General features: G+C 34.8%; 2 protein-coding genes across 3 annotated transcripts; one reads left to right on the top strand and one right to left on the bottom strand.

Annotated features, from left to right (window-relative positions):
- Nucleotides 1-504: 504 nt before the first annotated feature.
- LOC142631317 (uncharacterized) lies at nucleotides 505-8,543 on the top strand. The gene is made up of 8 exons (XM_075805465.1): nucleotides 505-942; nucleotides 1,864-1,999; nucleotides 2,121-2,190; nucleotides 2,362-2,455; nucleotides 3,032-3,245; nucleotides 3,624-3,765; nucleotides 5,445-5,615; nucleotides 8,008-8,543. Exons 1-8 carry the CDS (start codon nucleotides 636-638, stop codon nucleotides 8,197-8,199), a joined length of 1,326 nt encoding a protein of 441 aa, XP_075661580.1. The 5' UTR covers nucleotides 505-635; the 3' UTR covers nucleotides 8,200-8,543.
- Nucleotides 8,544-12,379: 3,836 nt separating this feature from the next.
- On the bottom strand, nucleotides 12,380-22,090 carry LOC142631864 (uncharacterized). 2 transcript variants are annotated; one of them, XM_075806187.1, is made up of 11 exons: nucleotides 21,846-22,090; nucleotides 20,567-20,748; nucleotides 20,081-20,253; nucleotides 16,000-16,442; nucleotides 15,874-15,907; nucleotides 15,412-15,764; nucleotides 14,821-15,263; nucleotides 14,565-14,730; nucleotides 14,032-14,193; nucleotides 13,820-13,908; nucleotides 12,380-12,968 (listed from the first exon to the last, which is right to left on the bottom strand). In XM_075806187.1, exons 2-11 carry the CDS (start codon nucleotides 20,677-20,679, stop codon nucleotides 12,818-12,820), a joined length of 2,127 nt encoding a protein of 708 aa, XP_075662302.1. In that variant the 5' UTR covers nucleotides 20,680-20,748; nucleotides 21,846-22,090; the 3' UTR covers nucleotides 12,380-12,817. The 2 variants fall into 2 exon arrangements, with proteins under 2 accessions (XP_075662302.1, XP_075662303.1); XM_075806188.1 differs by having other exon boundaries at nucleotides 20,567-20,713; nucleotides 21,846-22,006.
- Between the last annotated feature and the right edge of the window lie 1,121 nt (nucleotides 22,091-23,211).

Here is a 23,211-nt window from a genome sequence, read left to right as displayed (position 1 = left end):
TACTGCACACATACATAGCCTATATAAGACTCTCTATTGTACATTATTATTTACATAGAATATATAGACTATTCAGGTTTTTTCTCTCATTGTATATTCTTAATAATTTTAAAAACTTGAACCTGGTCTACTGTACCAAAGGTGTGCAATGGTTGGGCATTTGAACCAAACACAAATTTTTTTTTTTTGAGAAGACAAATACAGTGTTAATTACAAGATATGAAACATATTTGATATTTATCATATTTTTATATACATTGAGAGAGTTTATTAGAATTCCTTTCATTCGCAAATGGCCAAAAATTGTTTATTTTTATTTTTGAATGACGGACGCCCAAAAAAAAAAAAAAAAGAATTATGTGACTCGGATGATTATCTAAATTGCCAATTATTAGTTTGGATAAATATTAGTGTATTATATTATTAGTAACATGACATGACAAAATTGGAAAGAGAAGATACATAGCATTATAAATATAATAATAATAGTCCTCGATATTTGAGCTTCATGATGATGAGGAGAACAAAAATACAGTCAGAACCAGGTCAACAACACTTACAAAACTCAAAGGGCCGCGAAGTTCGCACCGAACACCATCAGCTTTGACAAAGTTTAGCTTCTCCAGCAAAGCCAAATGTCTTTTATAAGTACTATGATCCGCAGAGGCATCTCTCACACCAAGAGCCTGAGATCTACTAGTTGGTGCTTGGCCAATAGATTCCTGACCCCTGAAGATACTATCTCTAACGTAAACTGCATGGATAAGACAATCGAAAATACGAGTGTTGGTGTTAATGGTAATCGTAGTTATAGTTCTGGAGGAGTGGGATTGCCTTCATACATGCGTGCAGCTGTGTTTCGGGAACCCAATAAGCCCCTCACCATTGAAGAGTTCCAAATTCCTCGCCCCAAAGCCGGCGAGGTTCTCATCAAGACCAAAGGTCGGTCGATGCCTATATATATATTCCTAACTCTGCTAGTTTTTTGGTTTGTGGGTTTTGCATGTGATGTTGTTTGGTTGCTCTGACAAAAAAAGAAAAAGAAGAAGAAGAGTGTTTTAGTTTTGACTTTTTTTTTTAAAGATCTACTGAACTGATACAAACGGTAAAATTGAACGATTATGATGAATTCTTCAGGTTCTTATAAAAAAGATCAATATTTTCTTATTAGATTGAATGATGATGTGTACACTCTGTTAATTGATCAGATTTTCTGTTTAGCTTTGTTTGGTTCCTGAAAAAAATGTTGGAAAAGGAGACTGATTACCATTTAGTGAATTGTCAAATAATTTAATGATTTAAAGAGCTAAGGAAGCAAGAAGCTCCACTGGGTCAAAAGGGTTCTTCTAAATTTAATTTAATTTTATAAAAACCCTTTTCCATTATTTTGCTTGGTTATAGAGTGAAAAGAAGTAAATCATTTATAGGGGATTATACTAATAAGTACCATTTGCAAATAATATAATTATAATGGAATCATCTATTTGTTTAAGACCACTCAAATTCAATATGGATGAAGTTGATGACAATTTAGCACATTTTTGCAAGCCAGCTGCCTCCTTTGAAATATAGCTTGGTATTGTTTTTGAACTTTGAGAAGACATCTAACCATAGATCTTGAACTAAGACTCTAGTAATTTGATGAATCTTGTCCTATTAATTAGAATTTCCAAGGCCCTCAGTGATGTTATCAGAAATTGAAAGCTAGACTGTTGTGTGATATTTTATAGTTCCTTTTGATTTCTGCTCGTCTTATATTGGATGTGGTTATCCTCAGTTTTATTGTCTAAGCCAGCATATGCATTTAATTACTTATATATGATGATTCAGCAGTGGCATCTGACATTGTATCTTTGAATGCAGCCTGTGGAGTCTGCCACTCTGATCTCCATGTTATGAAAGGTGAACTTCCATTTTCCAGTCCTTGTGTTGTGGGGCATGAGATAACTGGTGAAGTTGTTGAACTTGGGCCACTCACAGACCACAAATTAATAGAAAGGTGCAGATATATTTTTGGATTAAAATGGCCTTCTGGTTCTGTATAGAAGTGTTGTGGTATTGTAATGTAATATCTTCACTTTAAAAAAAAAAAACCCATTTTGGTCTTCTTGACCTTTCAGATATCCAATTGGGTCCCGCGTTGTGGGAGCTTTCATCATGCCTTGTGGTAATTGTTCCTATTGTTCAAAGGTAACAAATATATTACTTTGAGATGCTACATTTTTCCCTTCTCCAATTTTTAATTTTATTAATCTTTGATGCTATCCAAGCTGCTTTTGTGAATGCTTTAATTATTAACATCCCCCCTGGAGAAATTTGTAGCACAAATTTGATATTTAATATCAACTTAATTGAATAAAGGGCCATGACGATTTATGTGAGGATTTCTTTGCTTATAACCGAGCTAAAGGAACTCTTTATGATGGTGAAACTCGGCTGTTCCTCCGCGATGGTGGTAAGTGTGCATTTCATGAATTTCAAATAACCATATCTTAATTATTATATGCCCATGCATCTTTGGTATATGTCAACCTTCTTTAATTTGTTTGTTTGGTTTTTTTTTTTTTAAATATATATGCGTAAAGTTACAAAATATATGTTTTATATGTATGTTAATGGTCTTGTTATCCACTCATAAAATTGTGTGGCTTGTTCAACTTCTAGATGTCATAATAAGTGAACCCCATGTTTGATATTATTAAACTTAATGGCACATTAATGTTTGTCGTTCTCCATTTACTATGGTGCCTCTTTATTTGATTATCACACACATTTCCAGCACAAATGAGGAACCTTCATCACTGTAGTGTGTGTATATATATGTGTGTGTGTGTACACGTGAGTCTGTGGGCGAGACTCCCTTTTTTTTTTTTTCCTCTTTCCTTTCTCTATGGTGTTTCAGTTTCCAACCTTATCTAAGGTTTCTTCTGATATCTCCATCTATCTCCTCTTTTGGATAAAATTGTTTGCCAAATGCTAATGCAATGTGTGCATCACTGTGGAATACTAAAAGAAATTCTATATTTTGCAGGGAAACCAGTTTTCATGTATAGTATGGGAGGCCTTGCCGAATACTGTGTTGTGCCAGTACATGCATTGACTAATTTACCAGAATCATTGCCATACACAGAGTCTGCAATTTTAGGATGTGCAGTTTTTACTGCTTATGGCGCCATGGCTCACGCAGCTGAGGTGCGTCCTGGGGATTCTGTTGCTGTGATTGGAGTTGGGGGTGTTGGTTCAAGGTAAGCCACTGAAACTGTCCTTTTTTTTTTTTTTCTGGGATGTTAATGCCTGGTAATTACATTTTGGTATCTTGTATAACCTGTTTGACCAGTCAGTTTTATAAATTTTTTTTTTTGATGATGTGGAATCTCACCAAGAAAGGGCCCTTTGTACCCACCCCTAGGGAGTAAACCACGGATGCTTTTTTTTTTTTTTGGGGGGGGGGGGGAAGGGGGGAATATAGTAAGTGCATATGTCAATTGATGCCATAACAGCAAATAGCATCCCTTTTCTATGGCTGCTTTGGGGTGCTTATCAAAAATTAACTGCACTGTTGCAACTGAAAATTTGTGAACAGGCTCTATTTAACATTATCATGACTAGATCACCTGCTTCAGTTGTTTGCAGATAGCAAGAGCCTTTGGTGCTTCCGATATTATTGCTGTGGATGTTCAGGATGATAAACTGCAGAAAGCCAAGTTATTTGGTGCCACTCACACTATAAATGCAAAACAAGAAGATGCCATTGAAAAGATAAGGGTATGTGTTTTTATCTTTTTCTTTGACCTTTTACAAAGATTAAAGTTCCAGCTAAAATGTATTTTTATTATTTATCAACTCCCCCCCCCCCCCTTCCTGGCACTCTCATATTTTTTTCATGTAAATATCTGCACTACGTTTTTTTTTAATGAGCTGAGTTGCACATGAAAATGGCCACTGGAAGATCTTCTAGTTTAATGTTTCTGTTAATATAATTCTAATGTTTTCAATGCTAGTTACTATTTGTTTCTACCATGTGTCATGAAAATGCGGTGAAAGATCCATATATCCTTGTTGATTTGTTTTTTCATTCTAGAAAGTTTTATATCTTCATCTTTATTTAATGTCTCTCATGACAACAAGAATGAGGAGAGCCATGAACTTAAGTTTTGGGTACTGTATAAAATTTCTTCTGCTGGAGGAGCTCTCTCTCTTTTATTTTTTTAAACCTCTTTTTCCCCCTAGAGATTTTTTTCTTCTAAGTAATAATACTTGTGGGCTTTTTTTTTCCCCTTGTGTTCCTCCAATTATGGTTCAAGACAAGATTTTAAAATTTTGTTTTAATAGGAGTTCCTTGCAGTTTCAAACTTTGAATGAATGACCTTAGGGGCCAATTGCTATTGAATTGTGAGAGCAGTTTGGATATGGAGTATTATTATTTGGCATGTAATTTGTAATTCTAAAACCAATGCATTACACGACTAATTGTGCTATTGTTTCATGTACTATAAAGAACAAACAATGCTTAGTAGTCGTGATAGTGTGATCAAAGTTCTGATATTATATACTGTTTCAGAAAATAAACCTGTAGACGTAAAAAGCTTATTTGATACAATTGTAATAATTTCATTAAAAAGAAAGGTAGTAGTTGTTATATACTGTACCAGACTACACCTAAAGGGATTAGAAACACATAGTTAGGGAGTCTTATGTAGAAAATGGCAAGGAATACTGCCAAGAGCAGTCATTCGCATTTGAACAAACATCTCAGGATAGACTTTTCAATTACATGAATAGAATGTTTGATCCCATCCAAGGTCCCATTATTATGCTCAAGCCAGATTGTCCACATAACACATAACTGAATCACCTTCCATATTTTGCTGCCACCATAAGTATGGAAGTTCCCTTGCTAACAAGAAAGCATCTGGGATACTGACCTTGTCATAACCCAGGCGACTCCAAATATTGCAAACACAAAAGATTAGATATCCCTTGCCACTGAATGAAGGAGGAGATAATCAACTGATTCTATATTGTTCTTGCACATGCAACACCAATCAAGGATCAAGATGTTTCTTTTCTGGAGGTTATACACCGTTAAAATCTTATCCCAAGCTTCTGTTCAGACCAAGAAAGAAGCCTTTCATAGGACCTTTGCACACCATATATTCCTCCAAGGAAAAACTCCCTTAGGACCCATCAAAATATCATTATTTATTGTTATGATTTTTTAATTGAAAATTTCCCCACTTCATGGTGATGGCCGATGGGTTAAGTCAATAATAAAGTGCTATAATTGCTTTGCAACATGGATGCAGACCTTCAATGGTCCATTTAATTAGTACACATATTCAAACATATCTATATTTATAGAAACATACCAAACTTAGTTACACTGTATTCTTTCTGGAGTTATGAGCTGGTCTTTAACTTATTTATTCACTTGTTTTGGACAGGAAATAACTGGGGGAGCAGGTGTGGACGTTGCAGTGGAAGCCTTAGGAAAACCACAGACATTTTTCCAGTGTTTCAATAGTGTGAGAGATGGAGGAAAAGCTGTAATGATAGGACTAACACAATCTGGTGCCATAGGGGAGGTGGATATAAACCGTCTTGTTCGTAGAAAGGTGCGTACTTTGTGTCCAATAGATTTTATTTATTGTTCATTATAGTTCTTAATTAAACCAAAAATAATGCTACCAATGACTGCATCAAGAACTAACGGTACAATTAATATTGAGTGCACCAATTCTTTCTAGTGTGTTTCCATCTTTTTTTGAGTTTGCTCTCTCAAAATAGGACAGAAATAAAATGGTGTGTGTGTGTATATATATATATATAGAGAGAGAGAGAGAGAGAGAGAGAGAGAGAGAGAGAATTAACGTGATTTTGCGTGATGGCCTACATCTACATTGGAAAGCCCCAAATGGCTACATCTTTTCTATTTTGAATTTTATGTTACAAAGAAGCCAATGTAGGTATGTATGACAATACATTAGGCCTAGTATGGTAACTCTAAAATCACAGTAGCCCGTGGTAATACAAAACCACAGCAGGCCACAATATTCTACAAAACCATGGTTTGCGTATATGTGGTAATATACTAATATACCCTTCGTGGAACCTTGAAGATGTCTTGAGTTGGAATGTAAGAATGTGTAGGAAACCATGACCAAATTGGATGTAAAATGGATTGGGCTTGATGTGAATTGGAAAGTGTGAGATAGTAGCGAACGACAATTGCTGGTGTCAGATGGAGGTTGGAAGACGGCTCTTGTGGCCAGAGGATAGTTGCACCAGTGACTAGAGGATGGCTGCATTGGTGGCATTTTGCAGAAGAAAAATGGCTCAAGGGTGGCATACGTGAGATAGACACCAATGAAAGCAGCTGTTGATGATGAAAAGTGGCATGACGACAATACTGACAACCATAGGAGAGCAACAACATTGGCCAAAAGATATTGGTAGAAGAAAGTGTTGAAGGAGCTAGAAGACATCAATAGAGGACAATGTTGTGAGGCGTGTGAGTTGATGATCTTTTGGAAACTAGACAGAAAAAACTCTCAGCTTTGATACAATCTTAAATATAAAGAAGAAAATAAAATTATTCAGAAAGAGAGAATGAAAGTAAGCGAGTTTAAGTGGTTGGGCATGACTTAAGTCCATAACAGAAAGTCCAACCAACTACATCTTTGTTATATTGAACTAAATGTTACAATGAACCCAATGTTAGGTATATGTAGGAATACTTGGGCCTCGTATGGTAAATCCTAAAACCACAATAGCACATGGTATTCTAGAAAACTATTGTTGACATATTTATTGGAATATTCTTAATATATTTTAAATTTGGAAATATGCTGCAAATTTTACTAAAAAGATCATAGATTAACAAGGAAAAAAAAAAATCTAGAAGTCCCAATACACTTGTTGTGACATTGGACAAATTGGGAAATTTGTCTTTGTGTACTTGTGGTAGGCTTAGGGCTTGGAGGATTTGTGAATTTATGGTTTAGAAGCTTTGGAAAGAAGGGTTAAGGTTCAAGAATGACCAGGGTTTTGTGGGGAAGAAAAAAATAGTTGATTTAGGGTTGTAAATAGGTAAGACGAAATGGAAATCGAATTTGTCCACAAACGGTGAACAATGCATGTGGACAATACCGCAAATAGTGATAGAATATCAAAGAGAGAGTGAGAAAGAAACAAAAAAAAGGATAATAAGGTTAACATGCCAGTGAGCTCTAACTCAAATGACTCCTTCCAAAATAATGGATTGAATGGTATGGTTGTAGTTCGAAGCTCATTGGATGGTGATTCAAATGACACTCCCTTCTTGTCTCATCCTAATATGACGGTTTTTTTTCTACTCCTCGTCTCACTCCATGTTCAGAGTGGGTAGTGCAGCAATAGATAACATAAAGGAATCAGAGAAACAAAGTGGCAAGGAGTTGATTGATGGTTGAAGAAAAGGCATCATAGTCATTTTAAGAATTGAGGTGTTTCTTTACAGGCATCATTTTTAAATTTTTTGCCTTATCAATTGTTGTTCACAGAATTCCCAATAATGATCACAATTATTTATTTTCCTTGCATTTTGAAGATTGCAAAATTGGCTTGAATGTTAGATTTTTTTCTCTACCTCTCTCACTCTGTGCATGTGGGGACAGTTGACCCAAACCAAAGCATCCACTCCCAGCCAGCAACTAATATTGAACATGTTTGAGATCTTCGTCTTACCTCTAGCTACTGTAAATGCAACTTTCATATCACCAATCTTGAGCCTAACAACACTAAAAAGTGTTCAGCTCTGTTCAACTATAGCACTATATACACTAAGAATTTTTAGCTTTAGTAATTGACATTTCCTTTGCATGCCGTGCATGATTTGGGATTTTTGTATGTTCCAACATCTAACTGAAGATCTCTTATCTCATCTCCCTTCCCCTATATATATGTGTGTGTGTGTGTGTGTGTGTTTATCAAAAAAAAAAAAAAAAAACTGAAGATCTCATAGAACAGATTCAAGTCATTGGTTCCTATGGAGGAAGGGCAAGGCAAGATCTCCCCAAGTTGGTGAGACTGGCAGAAACTGGTATCTTCAATCTCTCTGATGCTGTTTCTAGAAAATACAAATTTGAGGAGGCAGGCCAAGCATTCCAGGATCTCAACGAGGGAAAAATTGTCGGTCGAGCTGTGATTGAGATAATGTAATTCTGGCTCACCCCAAGTAACAGTCGTTGCTGGCAGAGTACTAGGCACCTTTCCTGCATTGCTACGTATATGATAATATGCCCTGAAAGCTCCATCAATAAACACCACAAGCTACTGGACCAGATTACTTATATTACTTGCTTCCTGGTCCACCTCTTGAGCAGGTTCTGATTGTGGATAGCAAATAACTGGCTTTGGCTACATTGCTGTATTTTTTTTTATTTTAGCTTTTCGTTTTTTGTTTTCATATTTCCTTCAAATTACTTGTTACATGACTTGAAGTCTTTTGAAATGTGCAATGGATTTTTTTTAATGTTATCTTGGCTTTACAGATTATGGAAAAAGTTAATCTTGATGTGTGACCCAATTTTTTCATCAATTGGTAGAGTTCTTTGCCAGGAGGCTTGCAACTCAATGGTTTTGCCCAGCCTCTTTTATGAAGAGAACAGAGGTTCAAATCCTCCCACTGAAATTATCGTAACAATTGAATTATCAAAAAGAATTTGTAAAGTTTGTTACCCACAACTACAATGATATGTACTAGTTAATACTTTGGCACTTTGCGCCACAGAAGATTATTAAATACTCTCGGAGTATAGATAAATAGTGCTCCCTCCTCTCATGTTTATGGTAAACTTTACCATGAATTTAATGAGTGAACCTTACCATGAATATGAGAGGAAATAGCACAATTTTTTGTGCTCTGAGAGTATCTAAGAATTACTCACAAATCACAATGCCAGCATTAATAGCATAGTAGCTAGTGTTATACACAACTGGCCTTGTATTGTTGGGCTCCAAGGTTAAGCATTGGAATTCATTGCATTCCTTGAGTCTTTGACTGGTAAGGCCAACTATTACTGAGGCCGTCTATGTAGCTAAGCCTAAACTCTTCAATTTATTGAGTTCATGACTTAAAATAGATTATTTTCTTCTTCTTCTTCTTCTTCTTCTTCTTCTTCTTCTTCTTTTGTTGTTATAAGAAGTTAATTACTATGAGTTAATTAAAATGTCATTAGCATTCATATTAGCAACTGTTTGTTTAATACACTTGCCAAAAAAGAAGTTTAATACAAGAAAATGATACTGAGATGCATACATAAATGAGAAGTTGAGTTATTCCCTTATCTCATCCCCCTTCCCCTATATGTGTGTGTGTGTTTCTCAAAAAAAAAAAAAGAAAAAAAAAAAGAGAAGTTGAGTCCATAAGTTTAGCAAATTACTTTTATATTTACTATAACTAATCTCAAACTCAGGCGATGTGTGAGAATGTATAATTATTTTGCAATGTAATATAATTTATTCTCTATAATTTCACTTAGCCAAAGTCGTGAGAGAGAGAGAGAGAGAGAGAGAGAGGGAATATGTGATGGAGAATTAAGAAACACAATAGCAAAAGGACAAAGTTTAGCTACAAAAATGGGTTGCCAATTCAAAGTGGAGTTTAAAATAAAATACAAATACTCATCAACCAAAAGCAAAGTTACAAGAAAGAAAGAAAAAAAGTCCTTTGAAAGAAAGAAGAGAATTTAAATAAATAGAGCAACAAGAGAGAGAGAGAGAGAGAGAGAGAGAGATCACCTTTTTTTTTTGGCAAAACTTGAACTAAATGAAAGAGAAATGTGCAAAGAAAGTAATAGTAAATTTATAGAAAAGAATATGGGGAGAACAAAAGTAAAAAAACAAAGTGGAATGGTTGGAGGAAGGGTAGGGGATTAATAATAGTAAGAAAAAGAACCAAAAAGGGAAATTATTAAAACCTATGGAGGACAATGTGGATGTCATGAAGTAGTACTCCCAGCCAATGATAAAGTTGTCCATATAGTTGATGTCAAATTTAACCATACAAGAAATAGAAATTTAGTAAAAGAAGAAGGAGGTAATTAAGAGGCTAGCATGCATTTGGGAGACAGCGTTAGTTAGCATGCGTTAGAAACGATTTAGTAAATTAGCATCTCAAGTTTTATTGGCTCGAGTTCAATATAAAACTTGAGTCTCAAAGACTTGAGTTCCACTTGTTGATTTGGAGGTTTTTTGCCACATAGATCTCAAGTCTTATAGACTCGAGTTTATAAAAAGTATATCCGAGTCTATGAGACTCGATTTCTATAGATCCAGAACAAAGGACCAGATCAAATCAAATGCAGAACAGAGGACCAGAAGAAGAAGAAGAAGAAGAAGAAGAAGAAGAGGAAAGGAAGAATAGAGGACCAAGTTTGTTCAGATCTAAGAGGTTTAGGTCTGGTCGTGGTCTGTTCAGATCTCGAGTTTTAAATACTCAATTTCCACATGGATTTTTTTCCACATCAGACTGCTATCACATGCAACTCGAGTTTTAGAAACTCAAGTTCAACCTTTGAACTCGAGTTTTAGAGTCTCAAGATGCTAGTTTGTTACATAGTTTTGCAAACATGACAACTAATTAAAATATTTAAAAAATAATGTTAAATGCAAAAAAAATTCAAGAAGAAGAAAGAATAAAAGACGAAGGAAGAGTGAGAACTAGATCAGGGTGGGTTCCATTTACTCAAAAGGTGTATTAACTATCAAGTAAAAACTTTGTCATGGATGTTATTGATCTCATGTTTGTACTAAAGGTTATGTGCTAACATAAAAAAATTATCCGGTTATAGAATATCAGCAGTGATGGACCTCATTAGCTAATTTACAATTGGAAAGAAATTGGACTATCATGGACGTAACTCGCGTGACTGTAAATCAAATATGCTTAATATAAATGACTAAAATTACGGTTAAGATTTTATTTTTTAAATTAACAGTGACAAACTACCACCTCATTTAAGATTTTAATGACATGACAATACGCACACCTTCAAATTTTTAAAATTTAATATCAACTGTGAAATGGATCAATTTCAAATTGAGAGGGCTACTTTTGACTTTGAAATTTATTCCTAGTATTCTACTGTTGCTAAATCAAAACTAGTTTGTAGTAGTAAGGCTGAGTTAGATCACGCACACAGAGAAATATACATATATATATATATATACACACACACACACATGGATTATCATATCCAAAATGGAAGTGACATGCATATGTTGACAAGATTGGTATTTGGTAGCAGATATTCAGGGTGTTCTTTCATTTTGCTCTGATTCTGAGCTTCAGCCGGATTAAGAACACCACAATTGAACTTGAGAAAACAGAAGGTTTAAAAGCAGAGCAAGGGGTTTTGGTTAACTAGGCCAATTGGAAGCTATACATGGGAAAAGTATTACTCCGTGTAATTGTCAACATGCACGAGACATAGGAACATTTTCACAAGCTCTAACGCATGCATTGTAAAATCTTAACGACTTTGGTGATCATGGGGAGAGCGTTGGTGGCACCAGTACAGACTCAGAGAATAGAAAGGATTGGCCTTTTTAAGTTTATTAAGCTTTGTTTACTCCTGGCAGCACTGCGAAAATACATAGTTGAGCTTGATCAAACTTCCAAAACCCAATTTTACTCCAGCAATGAGCCCAAGCTGCAGTTGGTTCTTCATCAAAACCAAAGTACATTGATGTGGCCTGATATTTTTTTGAGAATTATAATTTAAGGGAAATGCTAACGGATGCTTTTAGAACATTGGTTAACAACATTTAAAGAAATGTTTTATGAGAAAAGATAAAAAAAAAAAAAAAAATTAATGTTTTGACAGATTTTTTCATTTCCTATAAAAGTAGTATCAAAACTTTTCTAAAATAGATTGTTAACCATTGCCCTAATGCCACCCATTAACATGACCCATAATTTAAATACCAGTGAGCTAAAAGCTATTGAGTATTAACATGAGAAATCTAGGGCTGGACTCAACTTTCTTATGCAAAGAACAAACATTATCCAATTTTATTGGGCACCAATCTATTAAGGCATTACTACAATGAAAATTTCATTCACAACCTAAGGTGTCCATAATCATATGCCATATTCATAGGGTCAGGGTCCAGCTTCGTGGTCAGTCCTATCACCTATGTCGTCCAAGCTACATAGGTTGCACTGATAATGCAATAGGTCTCGTGTCATTAGCTGTAACTTAACAATAGTGTTTTATTTTCCAATGGAAATAAAAGGCTTGAAAAAGTTGAAGGAAAGTGGAAAATCAAGCTTCATGTCTTGTCCAGTAAGACTGAAAAAAGTAATCAAAATCTGTGTGTGTGTACCAATTCGTCATTTCTTGAAATCCAAATGGAGCATTTAAAAGAAGAAGGCAAACATTACACAAGAGTGAGTGAATAATGTTTCCATAACATTCTGTCTCTATAATAAAAAAATGCCCAAAAGTCATTTACAAAATTTGAGGGTCAAGCATGATTACATGCTAGTTCATCAGAGGAATGGGTTAAGAAAAACTTCTCCATCCCTTTTCCTTTCCATGCCCTTATGCCACTACTTACTCACTGGCCTCCTACTAACAAATTTCCTTCTTTTTTGGGGGGTAAGTACTACTAACAAATTCCCATTGAAGGAATTAATGAGCATGTACTCGGAGTAATTAAAAAAATTTAACTCATTGATCCTACTGTTTGTAATGAGTAATGTAACTGAGTATAGGACCTTCTATCCTAAATTAAATGAAACCAATTTTCCCAACACCAAACTCAAGCCCAATTAATCTTCCTTCCACTTGTTGACATACCTAAGGAAAGCATTAGCAGGATTTTCCCTAGGTGGAGCCCGTACACGTGTAGATCTTCGAAGCACAGCCTCCTCTGCTGCAATCTTGTGAGCCAATTCCTTTGATCTCTTTTGGAGTTCCATACTGTGAAAATGCAGATAGGAAGGCGAACTTCAAAGATTTGACCAGATGTAATAAAATATACAACAGATGTGTTGCTCTACCACTATATAAATCATTGTAACAATCAAAGCAGCAAGGGATAAATCTTGGAAGTATTAGTAAAAAAGATATTGCAAAACGTGTAAACCTCCTCAAGGAAACATGATACTAGAAGTGCAGTTCTAGGTTGATAACAATGACAAAAAGTTGACCCTCCCTCCATCACAACCAGTCTAATATTCAAGAGAAGAATTTATAATCATTTAGATATACAGCAGCAGGCTATAGTTGCCTTCAGCCATATTAAGAAGGGGAGCTGCCCCAGAACATCTTAGATATGATGGGCCTAATCCATCCATACCAGTTCAATTGATTGGGGACCTTCACATGTATGTAGCAATAGAAGCTTAGATTTGGTATTCCTATGTACAACATGAACCTCTTTTTCACTGCCCTTTGGTCCCAAATCATTGTCAAATTTGGGTTTGGACCCTTGACAAAGCTTGTCTATTATAAGGATGTAGCCCAACAGATGCATGTGTATTTATGTACAGGCCAACGTGTACAGACATATACAGGAGTAAGTGTGTGCACATAGGCATGAAAACATGTGCAACAACATAGGAATTTCTGTGGAAGTGTGCATACTAAAAAGAAAAATTAAACACATTCATAAGTTGGCGTATAACTACGGCTTATGCAAAAGTGAGTAACAACAAAGAAACAAAGTGATCTTTAGTAAAGAAGGAAATAAGAAATGAAGATTTACAAATATGAAGTTAGAAGGTATTCTAAGATTCCATTTGTTGTTCAAGAAGAAGTCAAGGACTGACCATATTTTGCCATAGAATTTTTCCAGCTGTTTTTTAAGTGCCCACTCTCTCTCCCCCTTGATATTCAACGAACCCATCAACGCATCAAGCTGATCAAGAATGTGAATGTAATTACCCAAATAGAGAGAGAGAGAGAGAGAGAGAGAGAGAGAGAGAGAGAGAGAGAGAGAGAAGAAAATAATAAATATAAGGTAGCTTAACAGCATTAATACCTCTTCCTTGCTACTGTAGTATCCCCACTCCTTGGAGTCAGAACTCTCAATAAATATCCTCCCATCACGAGGAAACCACAAATACCTGTTGTAAAATCTGTCTTTGCCCAAGGGGTTTCTGCATATCACTCGTTTCTCCATTTCTCGTTCATAAAATTCCCTCTGCCATAAAAATGACAAGAAAATATGAACAAAGAAAAACGTACAAGCACAAGAAAAAATCATACTCTCTTCATCCTATATAGTTGGTCCTGTTTAAAGAGTCCAACCTTTACAAGATCCTCATTTAATGCATTGTTTTTCAAATAAAATGGTATAGATTTCCAAAACTTCCTTCTTTAACTTAAACTCAAATAAAAAATAATATAGACTTTCAAATCAATTAAAGGGTAAGTTTAGAAAACTATTAGCATTATGTCTATTGACTTTTCAAGGTGTAACTATATTTGGGACATCCCAAAATGGAATAGAGGACCAACACTATGAGGCAAAGGGAGTATCCAATAAGAAGTGGGTAAGGAGATGAATTCAACCCTCTGTTCTTTATCCCTTTTCTCAGTTCCTTCCTTTTTATCATCCTTCAGGTATTTCAACCCTTCCTTCCTAGATGAATCCTTGCCATTATCTGTTTGGACTTCCACATCCAAATTCAGCTTCTTGGCCTTTTTCTTTGATGTGGTGTTGGCAAGCTTGTCCTCACTGGAAAAAAGGAAAAAGAAAATTATGACCCTCAGATCAAAAGAAGTCATTATCAAATATACTTTTTATAGAATAAGAAAGAATCAAAACCAATTTTCTGATGCATTGCCCTGCTGAGATGAAAGGATCTTCCCATTTCTTTTCTTTTCCATATGACCATTCTGATTACAGTGATTATCATTTTCTGCTACACTTTCTACGCTCTCCAAAAATTGTTGATCCATTACTCCATTGGAGTCAGCCTCAGCCTTCAACTGTACCTTTTCCTCCCTTTTCTTTCTGGCTTCTTCTAATGCTTCCCCCCTTTTTGTGGCCCCAATTTCCTGCCGCTCTTCAATAAGATTATCCAACTTCTCCCTAAAAATATCTGTTTGAAGTGCTAGGTTAACCAATTCTTTTAAGATTCCAAGTTTAGCATGAGCATCTAAAAGCCCATAATGCCCCCGCTTAATAGTTGCTCTATAATTGGATTCAGGAAGTTTGGTTATTTCCAAAAAATCACACAAATACTCAGTCCAATTGATCAGCGTAATCTGAAATGGAAAGTCAATCACATAGCGAGATAAGATAAGGGGAAAAAAAATTTCTAGCTTGGTTCAACCCCACCCCACCTGACACACAAAAAAAAGGGGCTGAAAAGAAAGCAAAATACAAAAATGAAAGTATAAATAGGATGCCAACCCTTAATTTTTGATTTTGATTTCTTTTCCGTGCAGCCAATAAATATTCATCATTGTCTTTTATGAGCAATCGGAAAAGAGCTGAATGAGTTTCCACAAGGAGTATCACATTTCTGTCTTTGTGGCAGATTGCATTTTCAAAATCTTCAAGAGAGAATGGCCACAAGCGCAACAGCCTACCAAATGACGAACAAAAATCCCAAACCATTAATAGATCCCCAACACAATCAAGTGGAACATTGAAGTCCCTTGATGGAGAAGGGCGGTCAGTAAAAACTGGATCATCTGCACCAGGCTGCACCAACTGGTCATCGATAGGATACTTAATTGGTTCTTTCATTGGCTCATCATTTCCTACAAATTCAGGAGGGCAGTAAAAACAAGACAAAATGAAACTTTGTTAGACTTTGTGATCTCAAAAGCGTTACACGAGAAAGTATGGTTGAGCCATCAAATCTCTCACCTTCTATTTTCTTCCTTTTATTTTTTCCAGCTTCCTGAATAGTGAATATGATAAATATGAGAATGACAATTCATAACTTCATCCAAAAAAAGGAGAAAAAAAAAAAATTCAAGTTATAGATATTACCTTGTCAATTTTTCCATCTTCCTCATTTTTTCTTCGCTTCTTATTGCATACTAGTAGTCCATCATTGAAGAAAACTTGGCCTCTTAACTCCTCTGGAAGGTCAGTTGAAATTCCATGATTTTGTGCCAGTTTATCATGAATGACCCAAGGAGCACTTCGGTACGTAGAGTCCCGAATAAAAGACTTCAAAACATTTCTACTAAAGAGCACCTTCTTCTGTATTAAATCTTCTCGACTTACTAATGAATGTTCCATTACTTTCTTATTTTTGTCAAGCCATGCCACCTCATATTGGATTTTTTCAGGATCCTCTTCTAGAACTTTTGTTATTTTGCATGCAAATACATCATTTTCCTTCCTTCCATACAATTCAGCACCTACAAACAAGTGTTTCTGCAGCTTTTCAGCTATTGTTATGGCTAGATCCTTCAGTGAAAGCATACCTGCAAAAACAAAAGATCAGGAGATATAGAACTGCCTCAGAATTGCCTCTATGAGGCAAACAACAACTTGAAAGGAACACATTAACTGATGACCAACAACAAACTTGAAATAAACATCAAGCCACATTCCAAATGAGACCATTCTTAATTCTTCCACAAGAACCTTTCCACAAAAAAAAAAAAATTATACATCAACCACCTCCCTAAGCCATACCTCTCTCTTTTTTTTTTTTTTTGGATAAGTAAACCCATTCCTCTTCTTGCCACAGAGAAATGAAGCAACATGGTCAGACAATCAACATCTTATTGGATGATGTTTCATTAGATGTGATTATTCACAGTTATAATATATGAAAAGCAAGCAAGAAAAAAAGAAGCAACATTCCTACAAATTACAAAAAATTGTTGAACGTCAAAACTTTTGATTTTAATCAAGACATAGACACCCAATTAGAAGCAAATATTTGGACACCTCGAACCAAACAATTTAATTTAACCTCATTGAAAAATTACTTCAACCGACCAAACCATAGGCAATATCAAAGTTCAACACACGTTCAATTAGAAGTTAGAACTCACTCGCTAGATGTGCAAGAATCAGTTTTCTCAACTAATGGGGTTACAGTCATACATCCATGTTTTTGAAAACCTCTGAGACAATTCGAGAGTTTAAAATCATGATAAAATAGGGATAAATTATGAGAGGGTGGCTGCCTGAACAAGATTGATAAGACATCACCAATTTTATATATTTTAGTAAAATTATTAATTGATTCGAACCATTTAAAAAGATCTACAAACCATAAAGGCAAACATATTTTACATTTTTTATGAGTGATAGAGTTAAATGAGCAATAACCTTGGTTATTGTTGAATGGTAAATTACATCTCGTGTCAGTGTATATATATATATATATTATTTTGTGGAATAAATAAAGAACCAAATTTTTATATTTATTTGATAAGAAAAGAAAGGGTTGCAATAGAAGGACTTACCAGGTCACCCATCCTAGAACTACTAATGTCCAACTCAAAATTTCTATTTATTGCATTCTTCTCTCTTAATAGTACCATCTCCATCCATTGAAAAGCTTAAGTTGTTATGAAAATCAATTATTAATTTGAAAACAGACATCAAGCTTGAAAGTTCATATAAAAAAAGAAGCACTAAATATCAAGCTTGCCATCACAATAAAACTCAATAAATAAGATTCCTGAGTTTGATGAATGAGTAATATTTTGGCTACCTCATGTTCTTTTTCCATGAAGTAGTGTTTTTTAAAATGATAGTTTATCTTACCTATAAAAAAAAAATGAACAATTAACATTCAACACGATCGTAAACTTCATTTAGTGAATTGGTCTAAGGTCTGTAGGCCAGTGAAGAATGGAGGGCTAGGCATTCGGAGCTTGAGGAGGTTTAATTCTACCCTTCTAGCCAAATGGTTGTGGCGTTATGGTGAGGAGAATGATGCCCTTTGGAGAAGGGTCATTGGGGCGAAGTATGGGAATGATTGGGGTGGTTGGTGTACAAAATCTGTGTCTGGGGCTTATGGTGTTTGTTTGTGGAAGTCCATTAGAAGGGGTTGGCTGAATTTTTCCAAGTTCCTTCGGTATGATGTGGGTGATGGTACTCGTGTGAAGTTTTGGGTTGATGTGTGGTGTGGGGATAGTCCTCTTAAGGAGGCGTTTCCAGATTTATACAATATTAGTAGGACAAGGGATGCTTCAGTCTCTGAGGTTATGTGCTATGCAAATGGGAGTATTTTTTGGAACCTACAATTTCGCCGTTTTGTGAATGATCAAGAGTCACACTCTTTGGATTCGTGTATGGCTTTAATCTATTCCACAAAGGTGCGGGGTGTAGGTTCTGACAAGTTTTGTTGGAAGCTAGCCAGCAGCCGTGGTTTTGTGGTGAGTGGGTATTATCACTCCCTTTCCCCTCCCCCCACTGCCACTCCCTTCCCTTGGAAAATGATATGGCAATCGAAGGTTCCCCCCCGGGTTGCTTTTTTTTTTTGACTGCTGCTCTAAGCAAGATTCTTACTATTGATAATCTTCGGAAAAGGCACTTTGTTGTCCTTGAGTGGTGTTATATGTGTAAAAGGTGTGGGGAATCTGTTGATCATCTCCTCCTTCACTGTCCTATAGCTTTTGAGTTGTGGAGTATGGTCTTTTGCTTGTTTGGTATTTGTTGGGTGATGCCGCAAAGGGTAGTGGATCTATTGGATTGTTGGGCTTGCAATTTCAGGCATCATCACAATATAGTGATTTGGAGGATGGTGCCGCACTGTTTGATGTGGTGTATCTGGCGGGATCGGAATTCTAGAAGTTTTGAGGGTCGCGATCGGTCCATTCTTGAGATTAAGTCTTTTTTCTTTTTTACTCTTCTGGAATGGTGTTTAGTTTTACCATCTTTTTCTTGTCTTTCCCTTCCTATTTTGCTTGATCATTGTAATTTGGTTTCTTGATGTTTTTGCCTCTTTAGTACATTTCCTATGTACGGGGCTGTGTTCTTCTCTAATATATTTTTATCGTTACTTATCAAAAAAAAAAAAAAAAAAAGACAAAATTGTTAAAACTGTTATATAAATGTACCTTCAAACATACAAATTCTAGGTAGAGATCACTAAACCTTATGTTTGCTGACTTTAGAAAATTGACATGAATTGCCAAACTTTAGAACATTTATGTGGATTATTTAGAGTGAGGAGTAACCAGACCTTTAACGTTTTTGAGCTTTCTACTTATTTATTTATTTATAGTATAATGAGCTTTCTAATCTTGAGCTTAAATCTTTAAAATTGAGATATTTGTATGACTGGACGTTGGCTGGTTTGTGATGGTGTCCAAGTCCCTTCTTTCTAAAGTTTTTCCATCTCCTAAATTTTTGTAGATAATCTTTAGTTGTACTTTTTTTAAACTGATTGTATTTATAAGTTCCTAATAAAATCACTATTATTTATAAAAAAAATGTCTGAAATATATAATCTTCTGTATTTTTTATTTAATAAATGAAAGTTGTCCATCAACAATCAAAATATTCTCGAGTCCCTATTTGGTATAGAAAAATTTAACAATAGACCCATTTCCAGCTGCCACCTAAACAAGGGCACATCATTGCAGTCAGCTACACACCATATACATATAGACAGTACAATAATTTAACTCAAAAGACACAATATGTGCATTGTCCTACTAAAAAATTACAATCTCAAATTCAAAATGTCTAGGAATTGAAGAAAAGAACAAAATTGGATACCGCCCAAAACAGTCATCCACTTGTAAAGAGACCTCAAAATCAGTTGCTTGTGTTTTTATCCTTCATGGAGATCGTAAACTCTGTGAACATACAGCCCCCTATGGTTGGCAATGATATATGTATTCACTTCATAATTCAATTGAAGATCATACACAAAAACTAATATAGATACACCCACAGCATATATAATCTTAAAATGTTACCAGATTTATGAAGCATTCAATTAGAGCACAACAGAAAATCACTAAATGCTACATTATTTGAAAAAAAAAATGGCACTACTAGTAACTAACATGACAGTAAAAGGAAAAAGCTGGGTAACACACCAATTTAGGTAACAAATTTTTAATCATCACAGTGGTAAGCAAGTACATACTGTATTGGATGATACGTAGCACAGGTGCCATAAGTTCTTTGGGAAACTGTTGAACCTTCTCCCCTGCCCGCTTTTCTGATACCAAAGCCTCCTCATAAGTCAAGCTAGTTTTCCCAGTGACTTTACAAACCCAAACTCTCTGGCGATACAAATTTATACGGTTCAAATATTCCCTGATATAGGTTAAGGTAGAAAAAAATGGCAATGCCTTGAGACACCATCTGGTTGCTGCAATTATTTAAATTTTCTATTTTAAGTTTTCTATCAATATAGTACCCAACAACTCTTCTCAACAGAGTCTAATAGAACTACCAGGCTCCAATGAGTTGAGGTTTTCATGCAATCAATACTAATCAGGAGAAAGCAATATAACCAAAATTGTTATTATTATTATTTTTCTTATAGCTGCTTTCGTTCACAACCAAATGGAGTGTAGGGGGAAAAAAACTTGCAATAAATTTCAAGATTTACGGAAAAAAAGGATACTGATAATCCCTAAATATCTCTTTTGTGAAACGAACTTGGTAAACAAGCTCACAAGGATCTAAATCCTTAGGCGGTTCTGCCAAGGAAAATTGCTTCTTTTTCAATAAGGGCATTGTGAGAACTCAGTACACCACCAGGAAGAAGAACCTACACAAGGACCCAGAATGTGTGATACTCAATTCCTGTGTCAATCACAAATACATAGAGATTTAGAACAACCTCCTAAGTAACATAATTGTTACCATTCTCAAATTACATTAACAATTAGAAGAAATGTAACAGCACATAAATCCAAGCATTGCATTTAGTTGCGTACGAAACGTATGAAAAGAAAACAGAAACCAACCAAACATGGTTTATTTACTTGGGGTAAGTTTTTTCTCTCACGACCTTGAGAAACGAAAACAGCATTAATACTAAATGAGATCTGAATTTCCTATCATATTTTCCTTTCCCCAATTTTTATTCATGTGCAAAGACTAAGAAGAGACCAAAAGCATTCAACAAAAAACCAAAATATGACAACTTCACCTCCTACATAGTACACATCAAAACATAATTTCATTATGACCCATTAAGCAACCATGACTCATGTCAGTTGGATTTAAAAAAAACACATGTAGTAATGCCTACGCTAATAGAATAACTCAAAAACCAAAAAAGAAAGAAACTAAACCACTTCCAGTAACACAAACCCAGAAAGAGTTTTACAACAACTTTAAAACATAATTGCATTAATTCAGTAATATAAGCAATCTAAAAAGCTACGAAAATGCAATAGCAAAAAACAGAGAAACCCAATAATGTCAAATTTCGCTACAACAACATAAAACTAGTACTCTAAATCTCATAAAAAACGTGAAACAACACAAAACCCAGTACTCAAAATCCAATCATCATTGTTTTTGACCAATCTTCTTAGCTAACCAAGAAAGAAAAAAGAGACCCATATGCAAAAGACCAAACAGAAACCCTAGAAAGTTGTATTTTTTGGGGATCCATTCAAAAGGGCCACACGTACAACACAAGCACAAAACCAATACAGCACTGTCACTAGCAATACTTAACAATAAGCAAAAGATACCCATTAAACTAAACAAACCCACAAACCCATTAACAAGAAAAATCAAATAAAAAAAAGTGAAAAAATCAAACAAAACAATGCAAAACCTTCATTCCCGCCAGAAACGAAAGGGACTTGAAGACTTTCTTTTTAATTTTTTGAAGAAAACATAGTAAATAATGTAGAAAAAGATTAAGCTAAAAGAGAGAGACTTACAGTGAAAGCCTGGCTTTGTGTTGTTGAATGTGAGAAAACGAGAATGCGTGAGAGACGCGAGCGAGAGAGAGAGAGAGAGAAAGAGAGAAGAGGAGAGTCAGAGAGCGGTTCTTTCGGTTTTTGTGTATAATTTTTTTTTTTTTTTTTCTTTTGAGTTTTAGAGAGAGAAAGTTTTTCACGTTTTCTAATATCTCTCTCGCTCTCTCTCTACCTAACTCCTTTCTTTCCCTCGTTGTGGGAGTGCCAAGTATTTAGTTTGATACATGATGTGTAAAATAGTTTATTGTAGCTGGATCCCTTAGCAACTACTTAATTACTTAAAAAGCCTGCATTTTTTTTTATACATAATTCTAGTTTCAATACTTATTTTCAAGGGCTTAGTTTGAAGAGTCAAAGAAGAAAAATGGAACTTTTAAAAAAGAAATTTAGAATGGGAAATTACATTTTTTTTTTTGGTAAACAAGGTGTAAATATATAATATACAAACCGATAAGTACTAAAGAGCTAAATTATATAAAATATCAACAGAATTTCACCATAGATGGTGGGTTATTAAAAACCACATAATCATAGATTTGTTCAGCTCCTAATTTAGTTATTGTATCTGCACATTGATTGGCTTCACATATCACTATTATACGTTATGTTTGTTTTGACGAAAAGTGTTCCTAGAAAAATGAGTCGGTTTTTTGTTGTTGGTTGTTACCTTAAAAATGCCTAATGAAACTTTAAAAAAAAAATTCATACGAAAATTCATTAATAATTCTTATAATTTCAAATAATTGTATGAACAAAAACTTTCATTCATAAATAAACCTCAAATGGGAAAATTTCCCCTATTTTTGGCCATTTGTGAGCTTCAAATGAGAAAACAAACCTCAAGTTCAAAATTTATGCAAATAATTAAGTTAACAAAGCCACTAGTTTGAGAAAAAAAAGTCTTTTAGAAAAAAGTCAACAGTTGATCTCTAATGACAAATGAGGTGAAGAGAGAGAAATTACCAATTAGTTTTTTTAATTATTATTTTTAAATGTATAGTTTATTTGTGATAATACTTTGAATATGTAATGTGCTGGAAAACTTTTTTTCACTTTATTTGGGCTTGTTTTGTGTTGACTTGCATTTTTTGATAAATCAAAAAAAAAAAAAACATATGAAAAAAATCTCTACCTAAACAAACAAAAACTGAGCATTAATACTAAAATATGAGTAGCGGTAGTCTTGTTTGGGTTACTGTAGACATCTCCATTTTGTACCCAATTAATAAACTTTAGTCCTTAGTCCTAATGATGAGCTTGACATGTCAACAAAATGTAATTAGAGTTATTTTGATAATTTGGAAGTAATCATAACTTAAAATTGCTC

Source organism: Castanea sativa, chromosome 4 (assembly GCF_040712315.1).
Source record: "Castanea sativa cultivar Marrone di Chiusa Pesio chromosome 4, ASM4071231v1".
In the NCBI taxonomy this organism is placed as follows: Eukaryota; Viridiplantae; Streptophyta; class Magnoliopsida; order Fagales; family Fagaceae; genus Castanea; species Castanea sativa.
This window is presented reverse-complemented; position numbering and strand designations above follow the sequence as displayed.

Bases quoted from the DNA above. Each gene is read 5' to 3' on its own strand.
- LOC142631317 (XM_075805465.1), top strand. From the start codon at position 636: ATGTCTTTTATAAGTACTATGATCCGCAGAGGCATCTCTCACACCAAG. The intron at 2,191-2,361 runs GTAACAAATATA...AATTGAATAAAG, and splicing joins ATTGTTCCTATTGTTCAAAG to GGCCATGACGATTTATGTGA. The intron at 5,616-8,007 runs GTGCGTACTTTG...CTCATAGAACAG, and splicing joins ACCGTCTTGTTCGTAGAAAG to ATTCAAGTCATTGGTTCCTA.
- LOC142631864 (XM_075806187.1), bottom strand. From the start codon at position 20,679: ATGCCCTTATTGAAAAAGAAGCAATTTTCCTTGGCAGAACCGCCTAAG. The intron at 14,731-14,820 runs GTTTTGATTCTT...CCTTTTTTCCAG, and splicing joins GGCAATGCATCAGAAAATTG to TGAGGACAAGCTTGCCAACA. The intron at 13,909-14,031 runs GTATTAATGCTG...ATTCTTGATCAG, and splicing joins ACTACAGTAGCAAGGAAGAG to CTTGATGCGTTGATGGGTTC.